Here is a 26,700-nt window from a genome sequence, read left to right as displayed (position 1 = left end):
TCATTTTGCCATAGCTCTGATGATTATCTGATTATATAATTTGAACAAAAATACAGAGACTAAAGTCCACTGTAGATGTCAACTTAGCATGCTATGCGATTTTCTTTCTAAACTTTGTCAAATTGATCTGCAAGTACAATCTTTTACACCGACAATAACTGGAATAGATTTATGATAGGAGTTGTAGTGCACAACAGTAGTGGAGGTTGCAGTTTGTAGCATGATACATTTGTGCACTTCAGGCTGTCAGGAATGTCAGATCATCTGGTTATTGTTATTAATGTGAGAAATTTAAACCAAGGCAAAAGAAAACAGAAATCTACAAGCCAAAATTTGCAGAGTAACAACACAATGGTTTATCAGATGGTGAGACTAGTGGATGAAATATTATGAATAATTTGATTGGAATGATAATAATTATAATGTACATTTATGTAGCGCTCTTTCTCTCTAAGAGCTTAGGGCACTTAACATGAAAGAAAATACTACAAATTATTCATGACCACTCTTTCTCAAACAAACAACAACAAAAAACTGCATTGTTTTGAAGTTTTTTAATTCGCTGAAGAAGATTATGTGGTCAGTCTGTGAGAAGAGAATTACAGTAGTTGAGTCTTGACAGCACAAAAGCAGAAATGTGAGTTTTAGTAGCTTCAACAGAAAGGTACTGACAGAGTTGATGCAACAAAGTTCACAGTTGACTGTGCATATCAGTTTACTACCTGAGCGTGCATGCTGAGGTTTGAGTCAAGAATGCCTCCAGGTTTCCTTACTGCTTTAGAAAACTGAACTGTGGTATCACCAGCCACAGTAGAGGCAGGAAAAGAAGTAGATGCGGACATTTTTGCAGAGGAAATAATCATAGATTCAGTTTTGTCATCATTTAACTTTAGTTTGTTTAATGTCATCCAGGATTTAACATTGAGAATGCAATCCTGCATTCACAGAATCAGACTGCGTACTTAGTTAGGTTCTACAGGCTTTTGTAGCTGAGTATCATCAGCTAATCACTGGTGAAGAATATAATAATTTGGTTTCTGAAAAATGTCAAGCAGAGAGTTGAATTACATGTGCAAAATAAAAATGATTCATTTTCCTCTTCTGATCCTTCCCAGATCCACCCTCCAAAATGAAGTATAGTATTCAACATAATTTTCCTTCAGAAGTGTTGGCCTAAAAATCTGTCAGTGTGTTTCTCACTATCAATGTGTTCATGTGTTGCAGTACGCACACAAGCTGGCATACCTGGTTGGTGAGAGCATCCACAAGCAGCCTTCAGAACTCCTGTCAGATCGCTTGTTTTTCTTGTGAGCTGCTTTCTCCTGAGACTGCACAAAAGCTGTTTGTGCTGTTACAGACTAAATATGGTGCTGTTTCTTAAGTTTGCAATGCCTTGTCAAGTGATGGTATGACATTGCAAAAGAGTAAAGCTGTTTCTGACAGTATTTCTTTTTTGTTTTTAAATCAGTTGTTGCAAACAGTGAGCCCCAAAGACTTGTGCAATTGTTTTAACTTGTGGAGGGCATGGACGGTGCTGGTGTTTGCAGCTTGTGATCACTGACATGTACAGGATGGACACAGGTGTGATAATACTGCGTCAATATTTTAGTTACAATTTTAAGGTCACAGTTCATTTTAAAGGCAGCAATAATTTCCAGAGTTTTATTAGATTGTAGGCTGAGATCTGCTGTTAAAAAGTTATTCCTGATCAGTTTTGAGTTTTAAAGTTTAAAGCTGTCAACTTCATTTCTGTTGTGACTGTGTATGTTTTTTCCCATCCCATTCTCCCTATTGAAGGGAAAAGACATAGTGTGCTTGAGTGTGTGAATCTCAGAATGCCTCTTAGCCATAATCTCCTCAGGATACGCACTACAGATCCATTAAGAGTAATCCAGGAGCACAGTAAGCTTCATCAGTGCAGACATCAAAATGATACACTTCGGATGATTCTTTGAAGCCTGTGCCCAATGATGTGTGTTCTGTCATTGTTTAACCATAAACATTGTATTGAACTACTTGTATAGCTGTAAATATCCTTACAAAGAATGTACTTGTATAACTGCATATCTTTAACAGACTGGCACAAATTCTTTTCAGCTGCAACTGAAGCTTGAGCTGTTGTCAGCCTAGAAGTTTGAGCAAACAGTTTACAGGAACCTTTCTTTTTTTAATTCTTGGACATTCTAAGTTTCCTGTAAACTCATTTCATTTGGTACACAAAACGGATGGTGTGTGCCTGTTGAGCAGGGGAGACAAATCTACAGGCGTTTTGGTTTTGTTTTATGTTTTTTTTTTTGTTGAGCATCATTATGAACATAAATAGGAAAAATAATGCTCTACTTTCAAGGTTGAAAGTTCTGAGCAGACCATAGTTGTGCATAAAAAGATCAAATTAAAAATGAGCACAAGTAAAGTCATCACATGAAATCGCAGGAGCATTAAAAAAAATATATAAAAAATGAATAAATAAAATAAAATAATTGTAACAGAGATCTTGCATCTATTTGTGATGAAAAAAATCATCAAGCCTGTTTAACAACAGAAGTTGCTGTAGGGTAGGGGTTGGGGAATCTGAAGAAAAAAAGATTGACTACAAAAATATTGTTTAAGTTTGAATTATCTTACAGATTAAAAGAAACAATGATTGTAAGTTGTTCTTTATTGTAATAACATTTGATTAGCTTTTAATTCTTCAATACAGAGATATGGGAAGGGACAAGTATATTTTATGGAAGTCATTTTCGGTCAATCATAGTTTCTTTTATGGGAACCCTGAACTGTATATGGATAGTAATGTGAACAGAAATCCCAAATCTTAACAAGAAATTGATTTATGCTTGTCACAAAGAAAATCTTAGTGTTATAACATTGAGGAATGGTAAGTGATTGGCGTATTATGCAGTGCAAGATTTCTCAGTTGCATACAGAAACAGATCAGTTTCATGATTAAAGTCTTTCTGTGTTTGTGATAGTTCCACAGTGTAATATCAAAAATGTAAAAATATGCATTTTAGACTTAACATTCCACCAAACTGTTCTTGAAGCATGCAGCAGTATCTACACTGAAAATTGATTGCCAGCTGTCATCTGACTTGTCACATTTTATAGTGACAATCACATGATAAAAATTCAGTTACACCTTGCACATCCATGTTGTAATAAGACAGAAGCTGAGGCCTACCCAAGATCATTTCTTTACTGTACACTGGAGTTCCATGAACTATTGTCAATTGTCATACAACTAAGCAAGATATATCTGAAAAACAGAATGACCAACAGGGACAGATAGACTCTCATTTCTTAGTTGTGTAGTCAAACAAAAGGGGTTCAGGTGTGTCTTTATGGTTTGTTTCTGTAAGGTGCGGTTGTCAGTTTCACTTGAAGCAGTTTTGGTGGTCAGGTGTGTTGCAGGTCGCCATATGTTTTTCACCACCTCCACATTCACTCGGCTGTTCTGTGGGCTACCAAGACAAACACCTTAAAAGCTTAATGTTTTAAATAGAAATGGTTATGGAAGGGTTTCAAGGGGGAAGCAAGTAAGCAAGGGGGAATGACTTTGGGAAGGAAAGAGGTGGGTGGAAAAGTAAACAGTGTTTTCCTGTTGGTTTGGGGGCGGTTTTTTTTTTGTTTTTTTTTGTTTTGTTTTTTTTAAATGATGTGAACAACTTGACATTAAAAGGCAGAAAGCCATGTGGTCAGGTCATTGTTGTGGACTATTGTCATGTCCAAAGACTTGTAGCTTTAAGCAAAGCCAGTCAGATTATAGTTTGTCTCACATATGTCAAAGTATTGTCATTTTTAGATGGCAGTGTGAAACATGCCACGAAAAGTGAAGTATGCTTTGGCAGGTTTACACCAAGTTCAAGGTTTTGTTTATGCAAGAAGTGCCCATGGGCACCAAAGAAGGTTGTTGGCATAGTGACTATGCTCTTTTTTTCTTCTTCTTTTCCTTTTGTTCATGTATTATTTTTGGTTTACATTGAACTTCGGCCCAGGGGTGTTTGTTCTGAAGATCGCCCAGACTTTCTTTTTTTAAACTCCAAGCATAAGTATACATCTTGTATGCAAACTGAGGCACACCATTGTGTCAGCATATTTGCCATTCCCAGCAGGCAGCACATAATTTACACATGTGCATATTTATGCTTTTGTATTCTTTCAAAAAAGTTTGTATCACGCATAGAATTTCCTTTGAAAAATCACTTTTCTTTTTACTCTTCACAATGTTTTATATGAAACTGTGAAAGTTGTAGGGTTGGTCCATGTCTAGGATTCAGTTTTCCTCTGTTTGTTTGTTTTTCCCCTTCACCTTTGGTTTTTGTTGTCTTACCTCCTTTTGGTTTTGATAAAATGCAATGTTTGGTTTTGATTAAATGGAATGTTTGTTGTATTAATAATTTACAGATGTTACGCTGTTGCAAGAAAAATAAAGATGGCCAGTTCAGCTTTGCTAAAAAAGAAAGAAAAAAAATGCCCAGTTCAGCTTTGAATAAAGGAGAGCATATGCCGTGTGTAAATAGCAACTGCAGCAGTGTATGTGCTGAGGTTATTTCAAATGAAAATACTTATCCGGTGAAGGAGTTGATCATGATTAAGAAAAAGAGCTTGACTGCGGATTGTCAGTGGGTGATGCATGGGGTGTTCCACGTGCACAGAATGACTGTTTTGACTGCACTTAATCAGTATTAATTACTTAACATCTAGCTGCCTGAATTTACGTGTTTGTACTACAGTTCATCTTGCTTTGATAATTTTATGTAACAAAACAATTCAGTAAGAATGTTCTGAACTGTTCACTGTATTGCCTTTGTTCATGTTGACAAAATTACAGGCTTAAAATTAAACATTTTGACTCGTGTGTAAACAACACTGCGTAATCACCCTGATTCGGTTTGCAGGCTTGTGTGCGTGTGTATGTGTAGTTGTGCAAATTTAAGTTCAACTTTGGCAATTGCTAAGAAATTACTAGTGCTATAGAATCAAAATTCGCAGCATGATGAATATTGACAAAACTTTTCTAGTGATTCCTTTTTATGAATATGACAGTGAAAACGTAAGTGATTTCTAGTACATTTCCCACCAGTGTCAGATATATATATACTGAATTATAAGTAGGTTGTGTAAGTTACTAAAACTACAACTGAAAGTTAGTAAAACTAATCTGGCTTACGGAAAACAACAAAGCCTGCAGAGTTTTACCTTTTGCCAACTGATATTCTTTGCTCACTGTTGGCAGTGTGAATCTTGGAAGAAGCAAAAATCATGTCAATGGTTTGATTTTGCCTGTTTCACTGAATCCATAAAATCAAACATGGCTCTACATGGAAGTACACTCACAAAATTGAAGAGGAAGGCTTCTCTAAAGCTGGCAGCCAAGTAGAAGTAGCAAGCCTGATAAACACTTCACAGAGCAGATCAGCTGTTGTTTGTCAAGAACAGTCCCTTCTTCAGCAGCATTCATTGAAAACTTCACACACACTGCTTCCTTCTTAGCGCAAGTCAATCTTCAGGTGTCACATTTGAATCAGGACAGTCTTGATGTTTCTCCACCTTTCTTTTGGGAAATGAAGACATGGGGTCTGCATCATTCAGTGAGCCATTGTGACTTGTGCCCAGTTGTGGTTTAGTGTTGATTTGTCACACACACACACACACACACACACATATGCATGCACACAGTAGTCACCATCCATCTCTAAAGAGTGGATTTGTGCCTGTTGATGACCTTATCATGATTAAGCCTCTTCCCCACTCTGCACAAAATTAGTGAACTTGCATAGGGTGTGCTGCATAACCAGAAAAAAACAAGATACCTTGTTACATGAAATGTTCATGACTATACATTATGTAAGAAGATAAAAAGTGTTTAGTATGTAAATTTCAGTCTAGACTTTTGTTTTAAAGTTGAATAACCCAAAAAGTGTGTGTGTATGTCTGTAATTGAAGGATGTTTGTTTTGTGTACATCAAAATTGCAAAATAGTGTAAGCATTTTTTAACATGTATTAGCATTTGGATCCGTTTTCTGTTTATATGTCAACATTTGTCCAGTAATTTTTGTAACATTGAAGTCACAGGAAATGAACAGGTTGAACATTAAATGGCCTTGAATTGAGAAACACCTTAAGAAATAAAAGGTGCCACATTGACATCCACTGTAGTTCATTGGTTAGCATCATGAATGAGCAACTTAGAGGATGTGGATTTAATAATAATAATGGTATTTATATAGCGCTGAATCTTGTGCAAAGACAAATCAAAGCGCTTTCACACGAATGCATAACTCTAAAACTGGATAAACTGAAGACAAGGAAGAGGTAGGAAAGGGAGGCTATTTTGGGAAGAGGTGGGTTTTAAGGCCAGACTTGAATGAGCTGATTGGGTTGACTTGAACAGATTTGAACCTGTGAGTGTGATAGGCATTAACATCATCATGGGATATTCCTGTCATGTCTGAAACTGGAAAGAATTTGTGCAGCAGCATCATTGATGATAAAAACACAATGAGCAGATGTCAGAAATTCTTTGTTCCTTTATACCCATAGCTTTATCTTATGGAAACGCTTATTTTTCCTTTCACGTCAGAAACTTCACTCTTGAATAGGCATGTTCATGAAGACTGACATTTGTAGGAGTGGTGCACAGTGATGGTATTCACCCCAGGTTGTTGGATCGTTCAGAAACAAAGCACTTGTTTTGTTATGTGTAGGTGGATGTCCCGTGTCTACAGAATCAGATCACAGTGACAAACACCATTTTGACTATTGGTGGATAGCCACTGGCAACATTGTGGACTGCTTGTGCTTGGTCTTTGATAAAAGAATGTGGTGGTGCACAATAGAAAAGTTTTGTCAGCACAGTAGAGCATGGTATTGCAGCTAACCTTCATGAGATTTGATACAGATTTGTTGTGGTCAGAACATGAATCTGGAGTTAAAGGCCACAGGTCAAGATTTTTTTTTTTTCTATTGCACAACCAAAATCAGTTTGTTGATGGTTCTTCTTGCGGTTGCATGCTGGTTATTTCTTTGTTTCCATGGTCCACCAAGCACAAAGATTGATTGAAGGATCTTAATGCATATATTTGGTCTTCTCAGATAGAAGTTTACTTATATATTGCCTGTTATGCAATCTGGCATACAGAGGGCAGCAATGAAGAACTGCCACTTGTGTCTTATGGACCAGTCCCTGAATGGTACCTTGGATGTTCTTCAGGGTCTAGAGTTCTCCTTCAACTGTGCCAGGATATATGGTCTTCTGTGTGTGTGTATATATATGTGTGTGTGTTTTCATGAAGGTGGTCCATAACACTAATAGGTATGCACATCTGTTCACCTTAATCTCACCTTGCTGAGATCAGACCTGGATCCTTGGATTGAAAAGTCCAGTGCTCTGAATGCTCAGCAGTCGGGCCCATCAAGAACATACCATTGTGGCACATCTTTGGACATTCCATCTGTCAGAATTTGTGTATTAGATTTATCAAGCATTACATATGAATCTAACAAATTTGGTCTCGCTTTGTTTTCCCTTCTCATTTGTGTCTCCATGTGGGGATGCTGGGGGGTCTTTCAGTATAAATAGCATCTCCACTTTCTAGAAATTATGTGCTAGAAATTTGCTATTTTCTATTGCTCTCTTTATTTCTGCCTTTTTTCTTCTTTCACTGTTGTCTGCTTTTTCTGCTTTCCTAGTGCATTCCTAGTTCTTTTTTCAAGCAAGCCTTGACTTTTTTTTCCTCTTTTTCGCAGTGTATGATGTACTGTCTGTGCTGTTTTGCTCTGGTGATTGGGTAGTGAAATTGTAAACACTTACGATGGGCACAAGCTGTCCATTCTGCAGTGTTTTGTTTGGTTGTTTGGTGTTTTTTTTTTGGTTTTTTTTATGATGTTTATGTATTTTTTGTTTGACCTTGAAGTTGGGTTTGTTTGTTTTTTCCTTTTTTACAATTTTTTTGTAATCTGGGGATGATATAGGAAGGACAGATGCCTGGAGCACAGTCTTGTCTTATTTGCCCCAAGGAGCTAAAGGGTTAGGATAATTTTTCATAAACTTAGTTTTATGGGTTTGTGTTGGTAGTGTTTGTTTTTTTTATGTTTATTGAGATGATAAACGAAGTCCTTTGCAGTTTACACTTGGCACACTGAAAAAGAACTAATGGCAAAAGTAGTACTGTCATTTAGCAAAATTCTGGGAGAAAATCCACTCCGATAGGCACACAAATATATATACATGCACACAAGGTTTTTTCAGGCATCTGCCTATCAGATGTGGTGTAGTATATATGGATTTGTCTGAATGTAAGGATGCCTTGAGAAACTGAAACTATAATCTGATTGAAAGGAATTTTTATATTTAAAGACATGTACTTGATGTTCACACTTAAAATGTGCCATTGTTGTTCACTTTAAATTTTGACATGCATCAGCGTCTGATCATAAATTGGATCAAACTTTACCTCTTTTTTTTTTCTTTTTTTTTTTTTTAGTGATTTTGCCATAATGTCTTTACTCTGTGTAAACTGAGTCTCAGCCCATCTCATTTTGTCTGAATTTTTGGATGGTAGTATGGTGAACTTTTACATCAGCATTTTATCAGCTATTGCAAATGGCATTTAAGTTTTGTCCGATGGTAGTTATGAAGAGTAAGCTCTTTCCTCTGAAGTTAAAGGTCAAGACCAGCCGCCGTGGCGAAGTGGTTAGCGTCGCGGACTGACGGCTGGGAGGACGCGGGTTCGAATCCCAGCGGAGGTGGGTTTTTCAGCCCGTGGCCGGCTCCTACCCAGAGTTGAGTGTGCTGTGGGCTTAAATGGGGAGACTGGGACCACACAGTCGAGTGTCATCCACTTCAAGGATGCGTCTTTGGGTGTGTTGCTCTAATTACCTGACCAACACTGCAAGTGTCTGTATCTCTCGGGCCTGGTTAACGCCGGGATATCATTATGACAGGAAGCGTAGAGTACAGCCTTGTCACGCAGTCCCAAACCAAAATGGACCTCCATAGCAACATCGTCATCATCATCCTCATCCTCCTCCTCCTTCATCGTCATCAATATAAAAAACAAAACTGTAGTCTCAAAGTCTGTGGCCTTTCATGCCCTGCTCTCATGGTGACCTCAGTTTCGATACCCCTCCACTTCTGTGCTTGAGGTGAGTCATGTCAATGTCGTCAGTGTCGGCGAATTCGTGGGGGGCTGTTGTTTGAGGGACATGGTGGCGGTCTCCAATCTGGGAGGGACGCTCACTCAGTCTGGCTCCGCGACTAAGCCATTATTGTCGTTAGTAGGGGGCTTAGTAGGTGGTGTCCTAAGTACGTAAAATCAGAACAGGCACCACTGAACACCACCGAAGTGACTCAGCAGCGGTGCAGGGTCTCCTCTGGTGTGTGGCCTCCTGGCGACCTAACATCGATGGTTCCCTGTGGACTGCCGACGCTGGAACTGCGACGGACGAACCCGGGTGTGGCCGTGTATGGGGGAATCTAAATGAGCGGCGTGGGAGTAATGCCACTGAAACGGTGCAGATGATGGGGCAGCAAAAAAAAAAAAAAAAAGGTCAAGATCATTATTTGGCAGAATAGAAAAAAATATAAGAGTTCACATCTTTCAGCTTTTTTTTCAAACCGGGTTTTGTGACAGGCATTAATCTATGACTGCAGGATTCCCTTTGAGATTCCAGGCCAAGGTCACATTGTGATGTATTAATGGAAATAGAAATAAGTTTTACACTTTTGTGTGTGTGTGTGTTAAAATACAGACATAGATAAGGTGGCACAAATGAATGGCAAACTTTTCTCTCCCCCCTGCCCCCTTTGAAGTGTGTGAAGAAACATTGCTCATTATGCTACATGGAGACCACAGCAACGTAGTGATACCTTTTGAAGTGTGCATGCCAGTGTAACAGAAACGAGTTGATTATATGTGTTAATACAACTTTGGCCAAAATGTTTACATGTTTGAGTAACTTTTTGAAAAGAAAGGCATTGAAGTCACACACTGAAATATTTACATAGGAAAAGTGTGATAGAGTTGGATTATAGAAGTGAATAGAGTAGTCATCCAAGTTTGCTGATTAATTTACATACAGGTCATATAGGAAAGTATGCTAAAGGCACTAAATGCAGGTGATGACTCGGGTGGTAAAGTTCCTGCAAGCAGCTCATATTAGCACTGCATTACTTGCGCATATTATGCATCATGTTTTTATAGGCTGATACCATGACAAGCTGATTTTCAGGCATCGGTGGAAAGAACACAAAAAAGTGATTTTTTTTTTTTTTTTATTATAAAAATGGGACATTTCTTCCAACTTTCACCTTTAGATAAGTATACTTCAGTGGTGTGTTTCAGCTGAGTAGGCGATTGTTCGCTTCAAGTGTCTCTTTCACTGTCCCCACCCCCAACCCAGTATATTACGAGGAAGTGATACAATGGTGCAACCACACTGACAATGGCCTTTCTCAGCTCTGGTTAAAATCTGAAAGCACCCCTCACTCTCTTTGCATACATGCTGATCAGGCAGCATCTCAGGTATATAGTGTTTGTACAAGCTGAATGACCAAGATTTCTTTTGGAATGAATCGGCAACAACACTACATTTCTCTTTTTGATCAACTTGTCACCAGAAATGACCACTTGAAGAACATGTGGTATGTATGGTTTAAGCATTATATACTTTGTTTTGATCAAAAAGAAAGAAAATGCTGACAAAACTTGCTGAAGACTTGCTGCTTGAGGCTAACGATGCCCCAGATTCGTCTTTCATTCTTTTATTTCAGATATATATAGATGTGTATTATGATTCCCTTGTGAGTGGATGTGTGAATGTGAATTTTATGTTTGTGTGAATGTTACATTAGCCAGGTATGTGCAAAATTCATTTCTCATTATGAAAATGGTTTTAGCTTTCGGTTTTGTTGAACTCAGACATGTTTGTATCCAGCAACGGCAGCTTTTTCATTTTTAAAGCAAAATAAAACACTGAACCAAAATAACATTTTTTGTCTTGTGTCACATACATTTTTTTTTTAGTTATGGCTAAATTATTATACTGCAGTGTGGGCCTGTGTTTCAACATGTTTCCAATAAAATAATTATTTGTTTCCCCCAACCCCCCACCCCACCCCGGACACACACACACTCACACACACACACACACGCGCGCACGCACGCAAAGTACTTGGTTTGTGCACTGAAAAATACCCATGGAATTAACAACAGAATTTGGTCCTTATTGTTTGGTCAAAGCAACCCACACCCTTGGTTAAAGCTTCAAAAACTGCTAAAACGTAGGGCACAGTTATGGTTTCCATTTGTGCCCATTAAATGGTGTCAGTATGCCACCATAGCTCAATACAAATGAAACGCTCCCCCCCCCACCCCACCCCCTCTCTCTCTTTCTGTCTGTTCATTTATAAAGCATTATAAATGAGACAATCAGCTTTTTTTTTTTCCCCAACAGTTATGCTCGTGTGCTTTACTTGTGTGTTTGATTCCTATTTCCATAATACATATTTTTTGTTGCCAGCGTGCTCATCTGGTACCAAACATCTGTGATTGTAACAACTCTACCTCCATTGATGGGCGAAAGGCCTGATCAATAAAGCGTTCATATTCTCTCTCTCTCTCTCTCTCTCACATACACACGCACGCATGCATTCACACACACACAACCATCATCATTTTCTTCCATTCAGCTTTTCAGAAAACTGTTAAGTTATAGATGAAAAGTTTCTCATATAGCTACTGATGGCAATTTGTGCACACACTGTGGGAGACATCTACTTTCCCTCCATTTATAACAGTAACAGGAAACTTTATTCTCAGTTAACTATCATTTTTGCTTGATTTTTAATTGAATAAAAATAAAACAGGCATGTCCATTTATAGACTACCATCTACCTCCACCCCTTTACATGCACTTCTTCATTTTATGTCAAACATCAGTCACAGAATCAGTGGTTCAAATGAATTTCGTTTATGTTCCATTCATCGCTGTTCTTAACCTCTGCAGTGCCAGGCATTATTTTGGCTTGTGCTTCCTATTTGCAAGACACTTTTTGTTTGCAGAAGGTAATAACGAAAAAAAATCTAGCACGCAGACTGCTGTAACAAAGTATACTTAACCTATGCTTTTCAGAAAGGAAAATGATCAAGCTATCAACTTCTGATAGTTTTAAACTTATTTAGCACACTAGTTAGCAATGAGTGAACCATAAATGTGAGATAAATTTCACATACTTTTTTTTTAGTAAGACTATTTTAATCCAAAGTTCTGGTATTATATACATTGTCATTTAGTTACACTTTCTTGGATACTGCAATAGAAATGTAGTCAACAAACTGTCTCTTTCAGTTTAGTTTTTTCAACAGAAATAAAAATCACAAACATACGCACATACAGACTCACAACCTTCATGTGCCATGCCGTCTCACCTCATGCTCACTTTCAGACAATATCAAAGAGGTCAACAGTGACCCAAGTGACACACATAGCCGGGGAGGGGATTTGCCTGCAGATGAAAGCTGATCCCCTTCTTTGTGATCAATGCCAGTGTGATTTTCAAAAACAACACTTGTCCAGTGATTCATGCAATGCACAAAATTATTCCACCTACTTCATCAATCTCTCCCTCCCTCCCTGCCCCAAATGAGGGGATGGGTTGTGTTTAATGTCAACTATAGGTCAGCCATATATATGTGTATGTATGTCTTGGGATGATTTGCAAAGCATTTTTGTGGTTTTCATACGTTCTGGGGCACTGAGGTTAAGAGTGTGATTCTGAAACCTATGCCTTTTTTGATTTAGTTATAAAATCGTCAGCCTCTCTGACAGCCTTTATCATATCTTTAAAGTGCAGCAGACGACATGCCTCTTCCAAGGGAACCCATTTGTACTCAGAATGTTCAAAGGAAAGCGTCACAGAGGCACTGGGATCCTTCACCTCTGACAACCAGAACACCACCCTTTTGGGCTTGCCAAAAGCCTCGTAGTGGAGTTCAGTCTTGAAGCCATCTTGGATATGCATTTGGTCCTTTGTCAACCCAGCTTCTTCTGATGTTTCCCGCAGAGCTGTCTCAAAATCAGATTCTCCAGGATCAACATGTCCTGCACAAAAAGACAAAACTCAAATAAGTGATTATTTTTCAAGTGCAAAAAAACACAAGACATGAATGCTATGCATTTCAAAATATCTATATTTACAGGGAGTGTAACTAAGCACACACATTACAAACTGAAAGGACATTTCAGATTTTAAACCTGTTCTCAATCCAATGGGACTATGGTTCAGTCTGCTTAAATGATGGGGACTATGTCAATACCAATTAGAAATAAAGCCTTCCATCAGAAGGGAAAAAAAGAAAGAAAAGATATGATGAAATGACTCAAACACTGACAGGTTAAAAGTTCAATATTCACAGTAACTGGGCAATATTTGTGAGATCAGTTTGAAAATGAAAACAGAATAATACATTCACAGTAAAGCCAAACTTACAGAGGGGCTTCCCTTGATTGTGTGTCAATATGCAGGTATCCTTTTTGTGTCAATGTGCAAGTATTATTGCATTTCAGCATATGTGTGATTGTGTTAACTGTTTTGTGTGTGGAAGTGTGTGTTCTTTACGTGTGTGCAATTGTGTATGTATGTATGAAAGTATCTATCTATCTATGTATCCATCTCTGTATAGAGAGAAATAGACTCACTCAGACTAAGGAAAGAGAAATGGGTAAGGTGGGATGGTGGTTAAAAAAAAAAATTAATGGGGTTGGGGCGAAGGGGGTTTATTGAGGCTGCTGCCTTCAATCCGTCGTGCTGAGCCCTTGTGTTGTGGAAACCATGTGGAAAGCATTCAGAGACACCATTACACAAGCCATTAACTCTGATGTACCATCCAAGCTCAGCAGTGGAAGGACGAACTTGCCATGGCTTAACAGTCTGAAGAGACTCCAATGACAGAAAAGGTGCCTCTTCGCCAGGGCAAAGAAGACAATGAACTGGACAAATTTCAAATATGTCCAGAGGGAGTGCAAGAGACAGAAGAGGACAGTGGAGGTGAGAGAGACAATATCAGCAACACCATCACTGAAGGACTGAGCACCAACAACAGCAAGCCCTTCTGGAAGTACATCAGGAGTTGGAGGCAGGATAGCTTGGGTGAAGCCCCATTGAAGAAGAACGGCTCACAGATCAGCGACTCCAAGGCAAAAGCAGAAATACTTGCTGACCAGTTCAAGAACGTCTTCACTCAAGATGATGAGGGTACAGCCAAGCACCTGGACAAACCAACAGCTGAAGACATACCCAACATTACCATCGAAACAGAAGGTGTACTGAAGCTGTTGAAGGAACTAAACCCGACCAAGGCTTGCAGACCAGACTGCATACCAAACCTCATCTTGAAAAACTGTGCCCCAGCCCTGCGGGACATCTTCCAGTGATTGATAGACACAAGACATCTACCACAGGATTGGCGCAGTGCAAACATCTCATGCACCTTTAAGAAAAGGGACAAGCACTTGGCCGAGAATTACAGACCTGTCTCACTCACATCAGTCTGCAAACTGCTGGAACACATTATATACCACCATATGCATAAATTCTTCAAGGAGCATAACACATTGAGTCCCCAAAATCATGGCTTCAGAGCGGGACATTCCTGTGAGACCCAGCTCTTAACCACCATGCATGACCTTGTCTCTTCTTTCAACAAAGGCGCCCAAGTAGACCTGGCTATATTGGATTTCAGCAAGGCCTTTGACACTGTGCCACACAAGAAACTGCTCCATAAGTTGTCCCACTATGGTGTCAGAGGCCCTATACATCGCTGGATCCAGAATTTCCTTACAAATCGTACCATGAAGGTTGCCTTGGATGGTGAGGAAACACGAGAAGTTGCAGTTGACTTTGATGTTTCACAAGGTACAGCGCTTGGCCCTTTGCTGTTCTTAATTCATATAAACAACCTGCCAGTAGCAGTTAAATCCCAAGTGTGCTTTTTTGAAGATGACTGCTTACTGTACCGCCAGATAAGGACCTTCACTGATCGTCTTGCACTCTATGAAGACCTGAAACAACTTCAGAAGTGGACAAAAGACTGGGGCATGCGCTTCCATGCAAAGAAGTGTTATATCATCACAATCAAGAAGAAGACTGACTTTATCTACAATCTCTGTGGTAAAATACTACAGCAAGTCAGTACAAACCCCTATCTTGGAGTGATGATAATGGACGACCTAAAGTGGCAATCTCACGTCGCAAAAACCACGAAAAAAGCAAATTCCACCCTCTGCTTTTTGTGATGAAACTTGCAACACTGCCCTCAAACCTGTAGAAAGACTGCATACACAGCACTTGTATGATCCATCTTCGAGTATGCAGCAATAGTATGGGACCCCTACCAACAAGGCGATGTAGATAAGATTGAACGAATACAACACCAAGCAGCACATTTCATCAAAGGAGACTACAGAAGTAAAGAACCTGGCTGTGTCTCAACTATGCTAAAGGATCTACAGCTTCCTATCCTGCAAGAGAGACGACAAGACTTCCATCTCTCTTTCCTAAAACGAGTGGCTGAGGGGTCGGTGCCAGCTATACCATCATCAAAGAACAAGAAAGAAACAGGCGCTGCATACAGCCTAGACTCTTAAAGTCTTTGCTGACTTCGTCTCCAGCAACACTGTTGAGAGGTCATCCAGAAAGAACGACAGAACACGAGAAATCCCAGAAACAAGAACAGAACAATTTAAGAACTCGTCATTTATTAGAACAGCTGTAGACTGGAACAATCTGAAGGATGATCAGCTCTACTGGCAAGGGTGCAAGACCACCATCACTGTAGCAGCAGCATGTGCACTTTGTATCTAAGCTATACAGCCCAAAAAAAAAAACCCACACTGTGTATATAGCCGACTAGGCTACCACAACGTAAACCATCAAAGTCAAAAGTCAAAATCCCTTGTGTTGTGCCCTGCCAACCACTTCTGTGCTCAACACTATGGAGTAAAACACACGTGTGTGCGCGCGTGTGTGTGTGTGTGTGTGTGTGTGTGTGTGTGTACTGGATCTGGGGGTCAACTGTTTTTTCATTGTATCTGCCCCGGTTGTTCAGAAACATTAAATATGGATTCTTCTTCTTCTTCTTCTTCGTTCGTGGGCTGCAACTCCCACGTTCACTCGTATGTGCACGAGTGGGCTTTTACGTGCATGACCGTTTTTACCCCGCCATGTAGGCAACCATACTTCTTCCGGATGATGCCCAGGGTCAAACAGTTGACCATTATCGGCATTTTGTGAAACTCCGTATGTTTTTGTTTCCATAACCCACCACTAAATATGTATAAATGACTAGACAGGAACGATCGAGATCGATCCACATGATGAATCATGAGATTTACTCATCAGCCAAAGAGAGAGTATCGACATATATCGACACGAAACGAAAATGGTAACTCACCTTTAGGCGGTCCCCAGTGTTCGCCACGAGAGTGTTTCATCACCAAGTACTCTACATTCTGATTGTTCCTTCGGAACACGATCAATCCGGCTGCCAAAACTTTTTTTGCAGACATCTTGTAGTGGGGTCAAAGGATACATTCGGGCCTTATCTCCCTTGGAACATTCCTCCTTTCCCCATCACTCCCTTTCTCTATGTCGCGTCTTTAGCAACGGGAACGAAACATCAAAAATGAGAAAAGGATACAAAAAAACACACACAAAAAAAAAACAAAAAAAACCAGCAAACAAACAAACAAAAATGATAAAGACATTAACAACCGAACTGTTGCGAAATTAATACCAACTGGAATAACTATATTCTCACCAAAGCAGTTATGCATTTACCCATGGGTGTACGCACACACATACGCACACGTACGCACACACACACACACACACACACACACACCCCCCTCCCCCCCCCCCTCCCCCCACGACCCCCCCCCCCCCCCCCCCCCACACACACACACACACACACACACACACACACTGCAGTCCATGCCAGACCCACTTTTCCTGAATCTCATACCAAATATGTTGAACACTGATTGAAAATTGATGGAAAAAAAACTCTAAGTAATCGATGTAGACATTGACAAAACCGCCTCAGTTTTCTGCGCCCACTCTTTATGGACAGTCATATTTATGCAGGCGTGCATGAGTATCATTTTTTAGTGGAAAAGTTCCTTTCGACATATTTGAGGCTCTGTGTGTGTGCGTGTGCGCGCGCGTGTGTGTGTGTGTATCTGGTGGAATCTTTGTCCTTTCTTTAAGGAGATATTTGTTATATCAAAGAGTCTCTGTTTGCACTCCAAACAGTTTCTCATTGTTCTGAGTGGTGTAACGTGTGAACTCTCGCAGCACGAAACGAAATTATAACAATAAAATTAAAAAACCTAACACAATCTGATATGGTATTGTTCACATCTCCACATTGGGTGTGTCCTTTGCTGCTTTAGCTATCGTTGTTGTCGCATTTGTTGTCATTCCAGTGTGATCACAGTAATCTTAATTGCTTTCCCTTTTGAAATTGATTATTGTAATTGTACTGATTCACCCTTCTGTACTCTCTCTCTCTCTCTCTCTCTCTCTCTCTCTCTCTCTCTCTCTGCTTCCTATTTTGTGTGTGATCGCGCGCACACGCACACACACACACACACACACACACACACACACACACATATATATATATATATATATATATAGACATATGCTATAGTGTCAGGTTGTGGTTGGGTTGAGGCATCCCCTAGCCACAATACACTACCACTTGTTTACCACCTCCCCCACCCCTTCCCCACTCCTCCCCCACTTGAGACTGTTGGTCATAGGAAGTCCTTTCCCTCTCCACCCACCACCCCTCTCTCCCAGCCCTCTCCTCCCTTGCTATGCCCACCTGACTGCTCTGTTGTTAAGCCGCTTGCAGGCACCTCACAGTCTAACATAGCCAGAACAATTAGCCTCTCAGACACCATTTCAACTCCCTCCTCCCCCACTCTCCTCATCCCCCCCCCCTTTCCCTGCTGAAGTGTTTGTAGGGATTAGGACAGTGTGTGTGTGTGTGTGTGTGTGTGTGTGTGTGTGTGTGTGTGTGTGTGTGTGTGTGTGTGTGTGTGTTGTATCCCTGCCATCAGTCATCTGCCTGTGACCAACCAGAGGTGTCTGCAACATTTCATACACATGGCGTGTTTACAACCAATCAGTTGATGTTGTGCTCTAAATTGTAGACACAGACTAGAGTGTGTTGGGACCATTGGTCTGTTGGTTTGTAGGAGTAGGGAAAGCATGAATATAAACAGCAAGCTCATATGGCTACAGCCTTTCCCGCTGCCGTTAGCAAACTTGGGAGCCAGAGTGAGAGACTGAGGCTCCACTGAGAAAGACATCTGTTGACCAGAAGGGCTGTGTGCTGCTAACTGCAAACTGTAAGGTTAGGATGTGCTGTTAAGTGCTGTTTTCGTTAGAGAAAATAAAACACCTCAAATCATCTTACTAAAAGACCCTGCTTGTGGTACGAGGAGAGAGTGGAGTGTGCACCTGTCCTCTACCTGCGATCCTACCATTCTGATACCCTACCCTTACTTCCTTCTCTCTTCAATCACTCCACTCCTTTTTCGCACACACACACACACACACACACACACACACACAGACACACACACACACACACACACACACACACACACACACACACACACACACACACACACACACACACACACACATACGTGTGTGTGTGTGTGTGTGTACGTGTGTGTGTGTGTCTTCACCATACATGTCAACGATTGTTTTTTGTTGTTGTTTTTGTTGTTACTGTATTGCTATTTTTTTCTTTTTGGTGGGTGGGTGGATATTTGGTTATTGTTTTCAACCTCTTCCTTCGCATACTTATGTACTCTCTTTAGTGGATGTAGGCTACATTTCCATTGAAAGAACAGGCCGCCTAAAATCTCAGTCATTGTTAAGGTTGTATTGTAATTTTTACTTTGTGAAATGTGGAAACTTTTACGTGCGCCTTCAAGATTTTATGTAGGCCTACTTGATATGCTTTAGATTTTTATCCTGTCTTATATAAATTATATAATTATTATGTGAAGCCCCACCTCTCTCTCTTTTTGCTTTATTTCTTTTGCTTATTTTTCCGCTGTGAGTGTGTTGCATTCATTAAATGTGTTTGTCTTGGAGTCGAACGGATGATTGAAAGAACAACACCACAATTTCCCGTGATTATTAACATTGGTGCAATTAAATCTCGCTGGTGCGATGATTGCACAAATGTAGGTGCACTTGACACAACACTTAACTGACAGCTTCAAATGTGAAACATACATGGTGTTATCTTGAGCTATATCTTTTGATATATCAAGTCCTGATAGTGTTGCAGGTGTGGGAAGTTGTGCCTTAAGTGACGTGGTTGGCTTAATACAAACGTTATCTAGATATAACTATAGACATTAAAAATCTTCTCTCCACGCAGCCCACTTGGGTTATGCGTAGATCAAACAAATACTGAATTTCTTCCACGTGACAATCCACGCACAAATTTTTTTAAGGGCTTCAGTTGGCAGACAATGACGTTGCGAATATGACTAATTGTCCGCTCACTATGTCGCCTCCTTGAAGATATTCAATATATGTGCACGTGCACGCATTGTGATCAAAAACTACACGTGATAATATTCCTTTAAAGCCACGCGTGCAGCAAATCACTTGTGTGTGCAGTATGTGTATGACCTCTGGTACTAGGGTATGTATGATGGTCTTGAAACAAATTTTTTTTTTTTTTTTTTTTTTTTAATGCTGTGACATGATTTGTTTGTTAAAAGAAGCATTCATCAAGTCATTGCACCATTTTGGCAGTCGCATTTTTATTTTCTTGTTCAAAAAAAGCTTCATATCAGTGCAGAAGAGAGGGCTTTGTAGCAGACTGCGTTGCATTGCTGAAAAAGACGGCAGCCATATTGGAATCCCAGTCATCCGCTTTCAGTCGCCCTTTCCCAGGCATCGGCCCTTTCCAACCTCGTGACGGCTGCCATATTGAGTGACGTCAGGATGTCGCCATTTCCTGTCACGCCATGGTCACGTCATGGTCTCATGGTCCCGATGGAAACATCCGCCACTGGCCACGTAGGCCTGCTAATTGAATGTTCTGATACTCTCCACCCCCCTCCCAGATGTATTTCTCTCTCTGTCGCGATCTCTTTTCCCAACGTCGCGCTGGTACGTCTTGATCCTGATGTGTGAACATAGATCTACTTATTGTATTTTCATGTGTGCTTCAGATTAGAGTTCATTGCAACTTGACCATGTATTGGATTGCACTGGAATGATAATTGTTTCTGTACAGTGCTTTTTTTGTTATATTTCTTGGTGTGTGTGTGTGTGTTGTTGTTGTTGTTTTCATAACTGAATTGTACACAATCGCAGCTGTTTATCAATTTCTTTGGCGATTTCTAGGCTAGTTATCACGGCTTTGGAAGATGGTCCGTCGAGTAGCAAGGACTCGACAAGAAACGAGATTACACACAAAGAAAGAGGGGTGAATAAATGCAAATATTTTTTTGTACCCCAACTTCTATAATTTATACAATGAGAATCAATTTCAAGAGGAAAATAATTGGCTAACAGATGGAACGAAGATTGAATGACCAAGACAGTTATATACGCCCACCACTACAACCGCCACTGCAGCCTCCTGTGCATGAAGATGATGGTTAAGGGAATCAGAGCATCGCATCCTGATCTACTTCAGTGTGTAAAAATCAGTCCGTTCATCAAACATGTGACGCAATGCTTTCGATCGATCTTTTCTTGAATCTTCAAAACCTCATTCAGTCGATCTTAAGGTATTACACTCGCCAATTTAGAAAACTATGCAACACAAAGTACCAGTTCATCAAGTCAGGAAACTCTTCAACACAAAACACTCACCAAGTCAGAAAACTATACAACACAAAGTACCAACTCATCAAGTCAGGAAACTCTTCAATGCACGACACTCACCAAGTCAGAAAACTCTATAACGCACAACACTCACCAAGTCAGAAAACTATATAACTCACAACACTCACCAAGTCCGAAACCTCTATAACACACAACGCTCACCAAGTCAGAAAACTCTGTAGCGCACAACACTCACCAAGTCAGAAAACTCCACAACACAACACACACAACACTCACCAACCCAGAAAACTCCACAACACAACACAGACAACGCTTACCAAGTCAGAAAACTCAACAACACAACAAAGACAACACTCACCAAGTCAGAAAACATTACAACACTAAGCACACACACACACACACACCTTTCTTCCTTCCATAATTCACATACAATCAAATCTAAAATAAAATAATATTTTAAAAAAAACTTAAGTATGTCCAAACTTACATAGCACCACCTGAGACTGCTAATAAATATAACACCCTGTCATAATTGCACCACAAATTTCAAAGATTTAAACATATCACAAGTACATAAATGAATAAATAAGTAAGTAAAAGAATAAAAGGGAAAATCACACACACACATAACACATACACACTCATGCACATACACATGTCCCTCCCACCCCCAGCTCACACACACACACACACACACACACACACACACACACGCACGCACGCGCGCGCACACACACAACCAAGCACAATATATACAAGCACTGACCAAGTCAGAAAACTACAACATGCAACACTCACCAAGTCAGAAAACTCTACAACGCACAACACTCACCAAGCCCGTAAGCTAAAACACACAGCACTCCCAAAGTCTGAAAACTCTGGAACGCACAACACTCGCCAAGTCAGAAAACTCTACAACGCACAGCACACAGCACTCCCAAAGTCAGAAAACTCTACAGCACACAGCACTCGCCAAGTCAGAAAACTCTACAGCACACAGCACTCGCCAAGTCAGAAAACTCTACAGCACACAGCACTCCCAAAGTCAGAAAACTCTACAGCACACAGCACTCGCCAAGTCAGAAAACTCTACAGCACACAGCACTCCCAAAGTCAGAAAACTCTGGAACGCACAACACTCACCAAGTCAGAAAACTCTACAACGCACAACACTCACCAAGTCAGAAAACTCTACAGCACACAGCACTCCCAAAGTCAGAAAACTCTGGAACGCACAACACTCACCAAGTCAGAAAACTCTACAACGCACAACACTCACCAAGTCAGAAAACTCTACAGCACACAGCACTCCCAAAGTCAGAAAACTCTGGAACGCACAACACTCAGTCACCAAGTCAGAAAACTCTACAGCACACAGCACTCTTAAAGTCAGAAAACTCTGGAACGCACAACACTCACCAAGTCAGAAAACACTACAACACACAGCACTCGCCAAGTCGGAAAACTCCACAACACACGACACCCACCAAGTCAGAAAACTCTACAACACACAGCACTCCCAAAGTCAGAAAATTCTGGAACGCACAACACTCACCAAGTCAGAAAACCATGCAACACACGACACTCTCCAACGCCAGACAGAAAAAAAGGAAGGCAGTCCGTGATCAGTTTAATACACAAGGTATGACAGATGTAACATTTTCGCATTCCCTACTGTTTCTGGTTCCTTTACGGAGTGGGAGACAGACAGACTTGTATGTTTGTGCATAGGAGGGAGGGGGGGGGGGGTTGCAGGGAGGGGGAGGGGGGGTCTAAGAAGGGAGGGGAAGGGTGTGCTTATATGTCTTCTTACTTGTATTTTGTTTTAACGTGCTTGCACGTAAATTTTCCTTTTTTTATGAGGACATAATAAAGTCGAGAGGGGGCGTGGGGGACCTGTTTTGTTTATGGACACAGATCCTAACACAAAAGTGAAAAACATCCATGGCGTCGAGGGCATTAGATAGGGGATATAAATAATCATACATGAAACACAGTGAAACAGATGATGCAGAGAAATAACGATAGATAATTTAACAAGGCCATGGCCCCATTTGAAGAAATGAGTACAATTCTTTTTTGCGTGGATACAAAATGCTTGTAATCTTACTGCATGCATACAAAAGCAAAATAGTGTTCACCAACTATCGAACTACGTCTGACTTATCATCAAACTACGTCTTTTTTAATGACGTAAATATATTTTGCAAGATTAAGAGAGGGAGCATGATGGGGGCGGGTGATGGAGTGATGTGATATTAACTGATCCCGTGATCGCAAGTAATTACCGAAATATTTACCATTGTACTGTTGCGCTATTTTCATCCTGTGTTCGCGTGGCAAATATTGTGGTCTGACATTGTCGCCTGTATGGCACTGTTTACATATACATGTGACACATCAACTGTATGGCACTGTTTACATCTACATGTGACACATTAACTGTATGGCACTGTTTACATCTACATGTGACACATCACCTGTATGGCACTGTTTATATTTGCATGTGACGCAACATCTGTATGACACTGTTGACATCCACATGTGACACATCACCTGTATGGCACTGTTTACATTTGCATGTGACGCAACATCTGTATGACACTGTTCACATATACATGTGACGCATCACATGTGTGGCACTGTTCACATCTAAATGTGGCACATCACCTGTACGGCACTGTTTACATCTGCATGTGACACAACATCTGTATGACACTGTTCACATATACATATGAAACATCATCTGTATGGCACTTCACATCTACATGTGGCACATCACATGTATGGCACTGTCAGTCATAACTTGCATGGTACTGATCACATCTTCAAGTCAGCAATTTCATTTTTTCATCGTATGACACCATTCCCATCTATATGTTAGTAATTTCCTCTTTCCCATGTTTACCTGTATTTCACTGTTCACATCTACATGTCAGCCATGCACTTGTTACCAAACTTGGTCTACGATACATATATCGTCATGCAACCACATGTTGGGCACGTAAGTCTTGTCACAGGAGGTCGAAATGCAAAGATCCAGTACCACAACGCCCGTGATACTTGTGGTATCATTAACTGGCCAGTGGGCCTTTCACAAAACGACATGCATATGTGAAAAACTCTCCGTACGCTTGTTCGGCGAAGTATCTTGCGGCATGTTGTTGACAACGTTATCAAATGTAAACTGAAAATAGGCTACTACAAGGATCATGTGTAAATATCATTACTAAAATCGTGGAAGGCATACAGGTCATCAAAGAGGTCACAGCTCATTCCTTCGCACAGCTGATCACAGGTGTCATAAATTATATCATGCGCATGTGTCATCACAAAGGTCATAGGTCATTCAATGTGTACAGGTCATCATACGGGTCACAGAGATGCAATGGTCATCACGGAGGAGCCGGCCCTGTATACAGTTCATGGGTAAAGGTTATATGGCATATGCTGTAACAGAGGTAATATTTTGCCAGGTGTATACACGCATTCATGTTATTGTTCTCACTGCTGTTATTTTTCTTCTCATTGCACGTGAATGACAAGCGTTTTTCCTTGCCACGTCATGAGGATCACTTCTGCTGTTCTGTTTATTGAGGCCACAGACATCGATCGCGGATGGTCTTTATTAATTGTGTGTACACGTCACAGTCACTGGTTGTGATATACGTGTTTCCCTTGTTATCATATGTGTTAACATGCCACAGATAAATAGTTGTCCCACATGTACAATATGCAAATATCCCCGATTATTCACACGTGTTTGTTGTTGTTGTTTTTTTTTGGGGGGTGGGGGTTCTATTGCTCCAAATTATAGGTCAACATTTCCCTGGTGGTATACACAGCAAAAGCCCCTCTAAGTTGGTTGATTGGTTTCCTTTTTTTCTTACTAAGCGACCAACAGCAGTTTACTGATAACTCTGCCGCAGTTGTTGTATGGTTTGTTTCAATAACCCATTGATTACTGAAAAATATTAATAGATTGCGGAACCATCAACGTGCATATACGGAGGGGAATCAGACACTAACAGAACTAGACATAATGCAAACCAGGGAGATTGGGGAGGGGGGGGGGGAGACCCTTCACCTACTGGTTCGGACGAACATGTGGATCGAACCCGGACCCCTTGGCTTTAATCCAGCGTTCAGATCATTCGACCTCCGCACGTCCTGTGTGTATCTCGTCATATTTACTGTGCAGTCTGCATTCAGTTCCCAACCCTCCCCCCGCTCCCCCTCCTCCCCTTTTCTCACTCGGCCAGTGGACAAGTCGCCCTCTCCACCTCAATGTGAAAGAGGAGAATCGCTGTGTGTTGTGGCTGGGGCCAATAAACTGTCGATAGTGAAGACAGACTTGCGGGCAGGGGGCCTGCCTTTGGGTCCGTGATCGTTGCACGGTCTCCATCCGCCTTTGTCCCGAGTATGGCCGTCGCCACACTGGCACGGGGCTTCCGCATAATCCGGGAAGAGGCGCTCAGGGAAAGAGGATCCGCTGTGCTGCTCGTTAGTTTGTAACCGGAATAATTGTGGAGGTGTGCTGTGTCCGCCTGCCACCTGCTCCAGAAAGAACGCTGGGAAACCTGACGCCCAGGGGGCGGGGAAGGGCGGGGGAATGAGGAAGGAGTCTGTCCTGTCATCGGTATGGGGGTGGGGGCGTGGTCTATGACAGCAGTGGACCTCGCCCTGAACATGAGGTTCTGACATCAGCTTGCGAATATCGGGATAGGCCTCATCCTGACAGCGAGGCTCTAACTTGGACCCGGCACTGTGGGGGTAACGTGTTGTGCAGTCCCTAGAAAAGTGGCGTGTGATGTAGTCCTCGGAGAAGTGTGGGTAAGGGTGGTGGTGGTGGTGCACATGTCCCCTGTATGAGTGTTGTTGAGGGAGGTGGTGGAGGTGCCTGTGACCACTGAACCCGCTCACATGGTTGTGTGTTGGCCGAGAGTCTGCTGCCTGTCCCCCAACCTCCCGCACCTCACCACCCCCATCGTCGTCTCCGTCTCCACCCTCAACCACACACCGACCTCTGTCATCTACACCCTCACTCCTCTTCTCCATTTCTTGGTGACCCTCATCATCCGTGGTGTGAGCCCTTTGATTCACAGAATGACCCTCATTATCCATGGTGTGAGCCCTTTGATTCACAGAATGACCCTCATTATCCATGGTGTGAGCTCCGTGATTCACAGAATGACCCTCATTATCCATGGTGTGAGCTCCGTGATTCACAGAATGACCCTCATTATCCATGGTGTGAGCCCTTTGATTCACAGAATGACCCTCATTGTCCATGGTGTGAGCTCCGTGATTCACAGAATGACCCTCATTATCCATGGTGTGAGCCCTATGATTCACAGAATGACCCTCATTGTCCATGGTGTTAGCTCCGTGATTCACAGAATGACCCTCATTATCCATGGTGTGAGCCCTGTGATTCACAGAATGACCCTCATTATCCATGGTGTGAGCTCCGTGATTCACAGAATGACCCTCATTATCCATGGTGTGAGCCGTTGATTCACAGAATGACCCTCATTATCCATGGTGTGAGCTCCGTGATTCACAGAATGACCCTCATTATCCATGGTGTGAGCCCTTTGATTCACAGAATGACCCTCATTATCCATGGTGTGAGCTCCGTGATTCACAGAATGACCCTCATTGTCCATGGTGTTAGCTCCGTGATTCACAGAATGACCCTCATTATCCATGGTGTGAGCCCTGTGATTCACAGAATGACCCTCATTATCCATGGTGTGAGCTCCGTGATTCACAGAATGACCCTCATTATCCATGGTGT

The 26,700-nt window shown here is 41.3% G+C and overlaps 3 protein-coding genes across 3 annotated transcripts in view; 1 reads left to right on the top strand and 2 right to left on the bottom strand.

The window, feature by feature from the left end:
* LOC143287484 (piwi-like protein 1) overlaps positions 1 to 11,769 on the top strand; it is a 45,561-nt gene extending 33,792 nt beyond the window's left edge. The window contains exons 21-22 of the mRNA XM_076595504.1: positions 1,225 to 8,669; positions 9,553 to 11,769. Of these exons, the coding sequence (XP_076451619.1) occupies positions 1,225 to 1,311 (87 nt within the window). The 3' untranslated portion in view covers positions 1,312 to 8,669; positions 9,553 to 11,769. The remainder of the gene's footprint in view (positions 1 to 1,224; positions 8,670 to 9,552) is intronic.
* LOC143287492 (GPI alpha-1,4-mannosyltransferase I, stabilizing subunit-like) overlaps positions 9,063 to 26,700 on the bottom strand; it is a 183,193-nt gene continuing 165,555 nt past the window's right edge. Inside the window, exon 6 of the transcript XR_013055971.1 lies at positions 9,063 to 9,113. The gene's annotated coding sequence lies outside the window, so the exon portion shown is untranslated. The remainder of the gene's footprint in view (positions 9,114 to 26,700) is intronic.
* On the bottom strand, positions 11,446 to 16,612 carry LOC143287499 (bis(5'-nucleosyl)-tetraphosphatase [asymmetrical]-like). Its single transcript, XM_076595532.1, has 2 exons — positions 16,456 to 16,612; positions 11,446 to 13,105 (listed from the first exon to the last, which is right to left on the bottom strand). Exons 1-2 carry the CDS (start codon positions 16,568 to 16,570, stop codon positions 12,786 to 12,788), a joined length of 435 nt encoding a protein of 144 aa, XP_076451647.1. The 5' UTR covers positions 16,571 to 16,612; the 3' UTR covers positions 11,446 to 12,785.

The sequence above is a fragment of the Babylonia areolata genome, chromosome 1, assembly GCF_041734735.1.
Source record: "Babylonia areolata isolate BAREFJ2019XMU chromosome 1, ASM4173473v1, whole genome shotgun sequence".
Lineage (NCBI taxonomy): Eukaryota > Metazoa > Mollusca > Gastropoda > Neogastropoda > Buccinidae > Babylonia > Babylonia areolata.
Note: the sequence above shows the minus strand (reverse complement) of the source record. Positions and strands in the feature narration are given on the sequence as shown.

Bases quoted from the DNA above. Each gene is read 5' to 3' on its own strand.
- LOC143287499 (XM_076595532.1), bottom strand. From the start codon at position 16,570: ATGTCTGCAAAAAAAGTTTTGGCAGCCGGATTGATCGTGTTCCGAAGG. The intron at 13,106-16,455 runs GTGAGTTACCAT...CTTTTTGTGCAG, and splicing joins ACACTGGGGACCGCCTAAAG to GACATGTTGATCCTGGAGAA.